The sequence below is a fragment of the Callospermophilus lateralis genome, chromosome 3, assembly GCF_048772815.1.
Source record: "Callospermophilus lateralis isolate mCalLat2 chromosome 3, mCalLat2.hap1, whole genome shotgun sequence".
Classification (NCBI taxonomy): Eukaryota; Metazoa; Chordata; class Mammalia; order Rodentia; family Sciuridae; genus Callospermophilus; species Callospermophilus lateralis.
Window position 1 is genome coordinate 79057288 of NC_135307.1, and position 10975 is coordinate 79068262.

Genomic DNA, 10975 nt, shown 5'->3' on the forward strand with positions numbered 1-10975 from the left:
ATAATACCACAATATATTCATATATTGTAATGATGACTCCATTGCCCAGTTTCAATCACAAAATACAACACATAGCTACTCAGAAACCAATCCGATTTGAAAATACATGCATATTTATGTAGGTTTTTCAACATAATCTTAGGTGTATTTTCATTTTCTTATTAACTTGTATTGGTATGGATGATCATTCCCTAACCCTAATCCTAGGCCCATAACTCAAAGGACTTCTACCCATAACAATAAAACAAAGATCAAAGACCTTGCATGTATAATATCGGGCTCTAATATAAAAACCATAGATGTTTGGAGAAGTACATTTATATACTGACATATAATACAATATATATGAATTTATTGCTATGATGACTATATGGCCAAGTTCAAACTTCAAAGGGCAACACAGTTTAGAAGAAACCAATCCAGATTGCGAAAACATACATTTTTATGTAGATTTTGTGACAAAATTTTATGTGTATGTTCAATTTTTATTCATTTGTATTAATGTATATGCTCATTCCCTAATCATAACCCTAGCCCCACCCCTCAATGGAACCCTATCCCTAACGCTACAGCGAATGACAAAAGCTCTTCCATGTATAAACTTGGGCTCTGATATGAAAATCGTAGATCTTTGGACATGTACATTTATGTACCCACCTATAATATCATATATGTTAATTTATTGTTATAATGACTACATGAACCAGTTTTAATCCTAAATGGCAACACAGCTAAGAAAAAAACTGAGCAAACTTGAGAAAGATAAATATTTATGTAGGTTTTCAGACATAATTTTTCATGGAGATTTCATTTTTTAACTCATTTTTAAATTCATGTATATATATAGTCTCACCTAGTTTCACCCTTCAATGGAATCCTATCCCTCACACTACCAGAAAGCCTTAATGTCCTTGCACACAAAAATTGGGCTTTGGTAATAAAATCATAGATTATTTGATAAGTAGATTTATATACTCACTTAATATCATATATATAAAATATATTGTCATAATGATTGCATGGCCCAGTTTTAATCCCAAAAGCAACACACAGCTATCCAGAAACCCATCCAATTTGGGAACATGTACATATTTATGTAGGTTTTGCATCATAATTTTACATGCAGTTTCATTTTTAATTTATTTGTATTTATTTAATTTATTTGATAGATATGCTTATTCCCTAAACCTATTTATCACCATCTTCAATAAACTCTTACCCCTAACAATACCATGAAGCACAAAAACACTTGCATGTATAAACTTGGGCTCTGATATGAAAATCATAGATGTTTGAACAGGTATATTTATACACTCACACATAATACCATATATATGAATATATTGTCACAATGACTACATGGCCCAATTTTAATTCTAAAGAGTAGCACACACCTAACCTGAATAGATCCAATTTGAGAAAACATACATATTTATGCAGGTTTCCCAACATAAATCTACTTGCATTTTCATTTTTTAAAATTTATTTGTATTGATATGTATGCTCATTCCCTAACCCTAACCCTAGCTGCACTCCTTAGTGGACTCTTAACCCTCACACTACCATGAGGTGCAAGGCCCTTTCACATATCTTCTTAGGCTCTGTTATAAAAATCTTAAATGTTTGTACAGGTACATTTATAAACTCACATATAATATCATACACCTCGGTATGTTGTCATGATTCCTTCATGGCCCAGTTTTATACCAAGGAACAGGACAGATCTACTCAGAAAAAAATCCAATTATAGAAAATATAGACATTTAGGGGTAGGGTTAGGTATAGGGTTAGGTTTGAACATATATATTAATAAATAAGAATAAAAAATATGTGAAATTCTGTAGGAAAACATAAAACTATATAGTTTTAATTTTTATGTATATACTAAAAAATATCTGCTGCTATGTTTTCACATCGGATAATTTTTAAGTAGTTGTGTGCGGATATTTTGGATTAAATTGGGATATGTGTTCATACATGAAAACCTACTTATATATATGATATTATTGTTCTTATACCAAAGTGCCTTTCAAAATATCTTATTTTTTTATGAATGACCAAGATTATTCATGTAAGGTCTTTTTCTCATTGTGGTTTATTAGTAGGTTTGGGGGTATGGTTGGCTGGTTTAGGTTTAGGAAATGAACATATATTTCAATAAAATATGAATAAAAACTGAAAATATATGTAAAATATCTGGGAAAAACTATGTAAAAATATGTTTTCACAAATGGATATGTTTCATCTAGCTAATTCCTGACATTTAAAACTGGCACATGGATGCATATATGAAAATGTATTTTAAATATATTTTATATTTTCATTTAAATATAATTTAAATGAGAATATAAAAATGTACATCTCAAAATATGTATGATTTTCATATAAATGTTCATGATTATATGAGTCAAGTTATTTTCACTGTGTGTTTTAGTTATGGATAGGTGTTTTAGGAATTCTTTTAGAGATATTGTTAGGGAATAAACAGATATATGGACATATCTGAAAATATATATATAATTAGGTAGAAAAACCTACTTAAATATATACATGTTGTAACAAACAGGTTTTATCTAGCTGTATGGTTGTTTTAAAATTGGACCATAGATTCATACATGAAAATATATTGATATAAATGTTATTACATATGAGTATATAAATATATTGATCAAAATTTTGTTTATTTTCATATTATGCTCATGATTATATATTAAGGTCTTTTAAGCTTTGTGATGATGTTAGGGGTAGTAGTAGTTTTAGGGGTAGGGCTATGGTTAAGTTTAGGGAGTGGACATATCTATCAATATATATGAATATATATGTGAAAATATATATTTAAAAGTATATATATATATATATATATATATATATATATATATGGTTTCATACATGAATAAATTTAAATTTAAGCTATGGTTATGATTTGTTTCAAAGATTTGGTATAAATATATAAGTGAATATATATGAATATTGTAAATTTCCATATAAATACATATATACCAACTTCAAAATTAATATAAATTTATTCATATATATCATGTTTATATATCTGAATGTTCAGGTTTAGGGGAATTGTTAGATTTAGGACAAAATTTATGCATTCCAGGTACGTTGGTGCATGACTGTAATCCCAGTGGCTGGGGAGGCTGAGAAAGGAGGATGTGAGTTCAAAGTCAGCCTCAGCATTAGCGAGGTGCTAAGCGACTCAGTGAGACCCTGTTTCTGAACAAAATACAAAATAGAGCTGGGGATGTGGCTAAGTGGTCGAGTTCCCCTGGGTTCAATCCCCAGTGTCAAAAAAAAAAATTAGGCATGGATTAAGTTTGTGATTAGGATATGAATATATATATATCACTATATATGAATATATGTATAACTATACAAAAATATATATGAAAAGCTTTATAAATTTACATGGTTTCATACATGCATATGCATATATTCATGTTACAAGTAATGCCATATTTTATTTTAAAGTTGAATTATGAGTATATAAATTAATATATATGAAAATACATAAATATATGTGATTATACAAAGATATGTCAAAATATATATAAAACTCATGTAAGTATATATAGTTTTATACATAAATATACTTTTAAGTTTAGAGGTAGTGATTGGTTAGGACTAATTGAAGGGGTATGTATAGGGTCAGGCTTAACATATGGATATATATATTAATACATATTAATATATATAAATATTTATGAAAGCTTATGTAAATATATATGGATAGGTTTAATATTAACTGTATGTTTATAGTAGGATTTAGAGATATGTTTGAGTATATAAATAAATATATGTGAAAATATATATGATATAAATATGAATATAAAAATTCATATGCCCAAAATATACATGAATATTTATATATGTATAATTTTATATATAAATTGTTTTGTTCTTAGAAGTGTTGTCAAGGTTTGGAGTACATTCTGTGTTATGATAATGATTAGTAATAAGACATGAACATATATATCAATAGGTATGAAAAAAAAATATATATATATAAACTTTATAAATATATATTGTTTAATATTTGGATAGGTTTAGTGTTAAATGCATGTTTACAGTTTGGTCTTATATATAAATTATTATATTTGAATATATATGTATATTTATATGTGAATTTATAAACACCATTTCAAAATATGAGTATTCGTATAAATATATGTGGTTTCATATATAAATAGTTTTATATTTAGAGAAAATTTTATGTTTATGATTAAGTTTAAGGTTAATTTTAGGTTTAATATTAGGTTATGAATATATATGAATATATACATGAATATATATATGAAAACTTAAGTATATATGGCTTCAAATATGGGTAGGTTTAGGATTAGGATTATAGTTACAATTTAGTTTAAAGAAAGGGTATGAATATGTAAATTTATATATATTCACATGTATAGGCTATGAAAATGTATATGTGAATATATAAATATATATGTCTAAGTACATATGAATGCTCATGTAAATATATGTTGTTTTATGTATGAATAGGCTTATGTTTAGTAGTAGTGTTAGTGTTAGCACTAAGTATAGGAATATGGGAAGTGTTAGGATTAGGTTGTCAACATAAATATCAATATATGAGAATAATATGTGACTATATATGAAAGTACTGTCTATGAATATATAGAAATATATAGGAATATATATTTGAATATATAAAATATATGTGAAATATATGTGAATATTTATATAAACATATATGGTTTTATATATAAATTGTTCTATGATAATTGTATTTTTAGTTCTAGGACTAAGTATTAGGTTTGTGTAGTGTTAACTCATATATATAACATATATGGATACATAAATGAATGTATATGTGAAAATCTGTATAAATATATGTTTTTATATTTGGATTGTTTTAGGATTAGGTTCATAGTTACCATTTGGTATATAGGTTATGAATATATAAATGAAAATTATTATATGTATGAATTTATATGTGAATATATAAATATCCTTGTCAATACATATAAAATTCATATAAATATATGATTTTATTTATAATTACTCTGAATTCAGGAGTAAGTTTAGAGTTTAGAGTTAGGTTTAGGTTTGGTTATGAACATATATATCAATATACATGAACACATATATGTGAACATACATATGAAAATCTATATAAATATATATGCCTTCATATATGAATAGGTTTAAGGTGAGGTATATGATTACAGTTTGATTTAAAGTAGGGTATGGATATATAAATGTATTTATATATATATGAACATATATTAATACATATGTCAATATATATGAAAATATAAATATATGTCTCCAAATGTATATGGATATTTATATAAATTTATATATAAAAATACATATATATATATATATATATGTATGTATTGTTAGAGTTAGTGTTACATTTAGGACAAAGTTTAAGCCTAGGTTTAGGTTTAGGCTATGAATATATATATATATATATATATATATATATATATATGGTTTCATATATTGGTAGTTTTGGGATTAGGTGTATGGTTAAGGCTTTTTCAAGATAGGATATGAATATATAAATGAATATAAAATATATATGAATTTATATGTGAACATTCATTTATATAATGGCATATATAAAGTATGTATAAATTCACATATAAAAATATATATCACTATTGGCAGTGTTAATGATATGTTTGGTTCATCTTTGGTGTTCAGGTTAAAGTATAAATATAGTTATGAATATTCCTTTCCCTTCTGTTTCTTCAATCTTCTGATGTATACTGTATATCTCTCACTTTCTAATCTTTTCACATTTTCCTATACGGAGTATAGCCTGTATCATGGGGTGGCTAGCAGCCCATCAGGGTAGTTTCCTGCTCAGAAAGATAAAAGCCACTTGAGAAAAAGAGAGTCTAAAATAATTAGTAAAGTAAAAGAGTCAGAACCAGAAATTAGATCAAAGGGGGAGTGGAGCTCCTGATAGATCCTTCAGCCCGCATAAGAACTGGAACTGAACAACTAAAAATATGGCTTCAGTTCTTTATTTACAGGAGAGTACCTCAAAGGCAGAGATAAGGTTTCAACAGGAGGAGTCTTGCTTCTTGGTGTGATAGGGGTCTTGTAGCAAACAGGTTGATTGTCATCTTGGCAAGCCACACCCATCTCTGAGAGACTGTGTGGTTCCAGTGGGTCACATCATCTCCAGTGCAGTGCTGAACCTGACAGAGCTGAGTAGGAAGTCACATGTAGTGGGCAGTCTCAAACCAGAAGGATTGCTGCTGGAAGTTCCCAGATATCAGACATTTCTACCCAATGGCTTTTATGTTCATTTGGTTAATGCACATTTCACAGATGGCTTCCAGCAAGTCTGTGCTGCTCAAAGAACAGGAAGGTCTGCTGATGAGCTCAGGATTTATACCAGAGCTCCATACAACTTCATTGGAGCCATTTAAACAATAGCCTCCTTCATTTCTGCTGTGAATACTTCATGATCAGGACCAGTGTAGTTCATTTCATAAATGGGCTACTTCATACCTCTCTCAGGAGCTTTTGTAGTTCTTTTATGAATTTCTGTCTTGGAGCATCATAGGTAACACCCCCATATCCCACCAAGCATTTTTACACTAAGCACCATCCAGGCCAATAAAGAGATGGCATGGTTGTCCTTAACAAATGATGTAAATGTTGCTGTAGGGTAGCGGGGTGATGACAGAGGTAATTTTATTCACTTCACTCCCTGACAGGAGTATACTTTCAGATCCAGTGACCTTAAAGTCACAAAAATGATTATATTATGTTTTCCCTTGTTTTCTGCCTAAACTTATTTCTGAGTACTACCAGTTCAGCAGTAGTATAATCTCTCCTGCAGATAAGCATTTGCTGGTCATGAAGAGTAGCTCCCTAACAGACACTCCCATCAGCTGTGACTGTCTTTATATTTTGAGTTATGACTAATCTGGTCCTTGGCACTGTCAATCAGCTCATCCGTGTCCCCATCTTCTTCTGGTTTTGTGGTTCACAAAGATCCCATTCATGGGGGTCCTAGTCAGTATGAGAAACCACTTTACTCTAGCTTTTGGTAAGTTTACCTTTCAGTTTTGTAAATTGGAAGACTACAATTTCATTTTTTTTGTCTGCAATCTTCACACAAGGAAGTAATTGCCCAGTATTCACTGTTGAAGTTAGATATAATTTCTCCTACAGTTGCTTAACATGGGTTTGGGCCTGCAAATCTGCCTCAGTTGTTGCCCACAGAACTATGAGGAAGGACCAAGCATAGTTCTTTCTTTTTCTTTAGACCATGTTACTTGCCCATGAACAACAATTTTTCCCTGAATCCTTGAGGTCTTTGGGGGACCATGACATTTCATGAGGTTGAGCACTAGGCATTCATAATGGGGCTGAATCTCATGAGCACAAGAGAAATTTTGAGGTTGATGCAACTCTTCTATATCATGCTGATGATGGTTTCATGACTATATCCATTTATCACAACTTAGAACTGTACACTCAGGAGAGTATTTTGTATATATACACTGCACTTTAAAAATGAAGGAATAATGTGTGACCCTGTGACTCAGAATTGGTTGTAGATTCTCCTTAAGTGTCAGTATTTTATTCCCTGTTGTGAGTAATGAATCTATTTGTAAATAGAATTAGGAAAAGGAAGATACAAATATTAGTGTTTTTCATGATGCAAGTATATTAGACTTGCAACCGTAAAAGTCTTTTTATGATTTTCCCTTAATTTTAACCCTGAGACTCATCCAGGGAAAATTTGAAGAACCAGCACTTACCCAGGCAGAGACAAAAATGTGCATATTGGGCTAAAGCTTTTCCTCCAAAAAGGCAGGTTCTAGCCCCTGATTGAGGTTTAGGAATTGTGTGCCTCTAGAATACTCAGAAAGAGCTAGAACATAAAATGATGAGGACCTCATATTCAGTCTTTTGCCCAAATTTCAGTAATCTGTAAAGCATACCAAGCACTTGTTAGAACAAAAAAGTAATGAAAGGAGGGCAGAGTTTGTAACTACCTATACCTTCAAAATTAGACTTTCTGTATCATATATCCATGGTAGGCAGCAGGTTAGAAGAGGGATAAAATAATTCCTTTCAATAATGATAGTTTACAAAATCATACAAGAAAGTTAGCAGTAGAGATTTATTTATTTATTTTTGATGTTAGGATCTGAACCCAGAACCTTGTACATGGTGTGCTGTACAACTGAGCTACCTTCAAACCTCAGAAATTATCTTAAAAAGAATGATGTTCAGTAAACCATCTAACTCTTTGGAGAGAATAACATAGTAGTTAGGGGCATTTTAGTGAGGTGGCAGTAGAGTACATAGCATAATTTACCCAATAGCTATATCACATATGTTTGACAACTTAGTTAACAATTTTTAAAGCACATCAGCTAATCAGTAATATACTTGCAAAACAAACAAAGAAACAAAAAACCCTCTAGGTTTCTCTAAATTTTCGAAGCAATTTCATGATATATACTCAGCAACGTCCACAGCCAGTTACAATTCATTCTGCATGATGTGTTTTCCCCATAAAATTGTTTGTTTAGTATGAAACAACCAGGGTTGATGTGAGGTGCCCATTTTGTAGAAAATTATTAGTTGAAATGTGAGTATCTTAGTATTCAATGTTTTATTTTCTCTCTCTGGAATAGGTATAATTCTTCTGTATGACAATTCCAACAAAGAACATATAAGTCTCTTTGAATATGTGCTAAAGTTGAAAGTAAGCAAGTATCTCCTTCCATAGCCAGTTTATCATAAATTTCTTTTGCCTTTCATTCAGTTACAGGCCTAGTTGCCTAGACTACAGAGGAATACTATGACGAAAATGAGAAGGAGGCAAAAAACTTGGAACAGAAGTAGAACAATGTACAATTTGGGCAGGGATGGCCTATGTATACTTTCTTTCTTTCCTGAAACCTTTTTTAAATTTTAGCAGATAGTTTTGAATACCTAAGTCTTCTATTTATACTCAGACTACCTTTGTCCCTCTCTACCTCAATCTTGTCATCAAACCAGTTGGTCAACTCATGACATTATGCATAGTTCCTCAAACAAGTCATGTTCAGTGTTTCCATGCATTCTTACATGGTATTTCCTTCATCTGGAATGCCAGTCTTCTCAATCTAGCTGATGCTTGCTGTAAATGGTTCCTTCTGGAAACCCTCCCACCTCTACCCTAATTTAGAGGCCAGTCTTCTGCACACCCATAACCCCTTGTGAATTGGATAACAGCACTGCTTAGGGCACAGCATAATTGCAAATTTGGTTCATTCTTTCTATCCATTGGGTGTAAGTAGACTGGAATCCTTAGGTGTATCTTCTGTTATTTAGTGAGTTCAGGTAATATGTGAATAATGGTTGAATCACTTTGCCTGCACAAGTGAGTGGGTAAAATTTAATAAACATTAGCCAGAGATTACTCAGAAAAGGGAGTTTGTTATCACTGAGCAGTAGTTAACCAGGCACTTGGAAAAACAACTATAGTTATCTATCCCTTTTGTGCATTTTCTAGATACAGATTACCAATAACAAGAAAACAAATATCAGTAATAAAATGTTTTTTAAGAGTTAAAAAATGCTGAAATTGTGCTGGTGTTACAGTTCAGTGGTAGAGTACTTGCCTAATATGTACAAGAATATGGGCTCTGTCCTTAGCTCCACGCACAAAAAAAGGTAAAATTATAATAAAAGAAGTACATAAATAAGAGTTTACAGATGAAGAAACTAAATTAAAGGGGATTGCTTTTTTATTTAAAATTTACATGAATAAAAGTTGTAAATGTGGGACATAAAGGTACACCTGCCAGGCTGAAGATGTCATCGTTTTTGACTATTAAAGGTCACAAAGATGGATCTGATTTTTAAGCATTACCTTTACTGTTTCTTTATACAGAACTTGGAATGCATTAAAAATAAATTCCTTAATAGTGTCCAAACAAAACAAAGTCTCTTCAGAAGAGACTTTGTTATTTAAAAAGTGTGTTTTAAATTTCTGTATTTAGTCCTTATTTTCTTAATCGCTGCTTTTACTTCTTGATTTCTTAATGTATAAATAATAGGATTTAAGAGAGGTGTGAAAATTGTGTAAAACACAGAAAGTATTTTATCTATAGAGTATCGATGGAAGGGCCATACGTAGATAAAGACGCATGGAGCAAAGAAGAGAGTCACAACTGTGATGTGAGCTGAGAGAGTGGAGAAGGCCTTAGAGGATCCACTGGTAGCACGGTGCCTAACTGAGTATATTATGACTGTGTAGGAGACAAGTAAGAGAAGGAAACAGACCAGGGACAGGAGACCACTGTCAGCGATGACCAGGAGTTGTAGCAAGTAGGTGTCCTGGCAGGCAAGTTTGATCACAAGGGGAAGGTCACAGAAAAAGCTGTCTACAACATTGGGACCACAAAAAGGTAAAGTCAACATGAAAGCCATCTGACTAGATGAATGTACAAATCCAACTGCATAGGAGGATAACAGCAGCCCAGTGAGCACCCGTGGGTTCATGATGGTCATATAATGGAGAGGTTTGCATATGGCAACATACCTGTCTATTGCCATGGCTACAAGCAACATCATCTCACTCCCACCCAGGAGGTGCATGAAGAACATCTGAGAATAGCATCCCCACCAGGAGATGGTTTTCTGTTCTCTGAGGAAATCCACAATCATCTTAGGTGTAGCAAAAGAAGCCAGGATCATATCAACACAGGAGAGATTGATAAGCAAAAAGTACATTGGTGTGTGAAGGCATGAGTCGAAGGTAACAGTGACCAAGATGAGACTGTTTCCTAATATAATCCCCACATAGACCACAGAGAATCCCAAGAAGAATAAAATCTGAAGATTCTGGGAATGGGAAAGTCCCAGCAAAATGAATTCAGACACCACTGATTGGTTTGCTTTTTCCATATTGTCAATGTTATACCATAATGATCAAAATGAAAGACAACAAGATGCAGCCAAATTGTGTTTGCTG

At 31.6% G+C, this 10975-nt stretch overlaps 1 protein-coding gene across 1 annotated transcript; it reads right to left on the reverse strand.

The window, feature by feature from the left end:
• Window positions 1–9969: 9969 nt before the first annotated feature.
• Or4k13 (olfactory receptor family 4 subfamily K member 13) lies at window positions 9970–10911 on the reverse strand. The gene has a single exon (XM_076849350.2). The coding sequence runs from the start codon at window positions 10906–10908 to the stop codon at window positions 9970–9972; it is 939 nt and encodes a 312-aa protein (XP_076705465.2). The 5' UTR covers window positions 10909–10911.
• Between the last annotated feature and the right edge of the window lie 64 nt (window positions 10912–10975).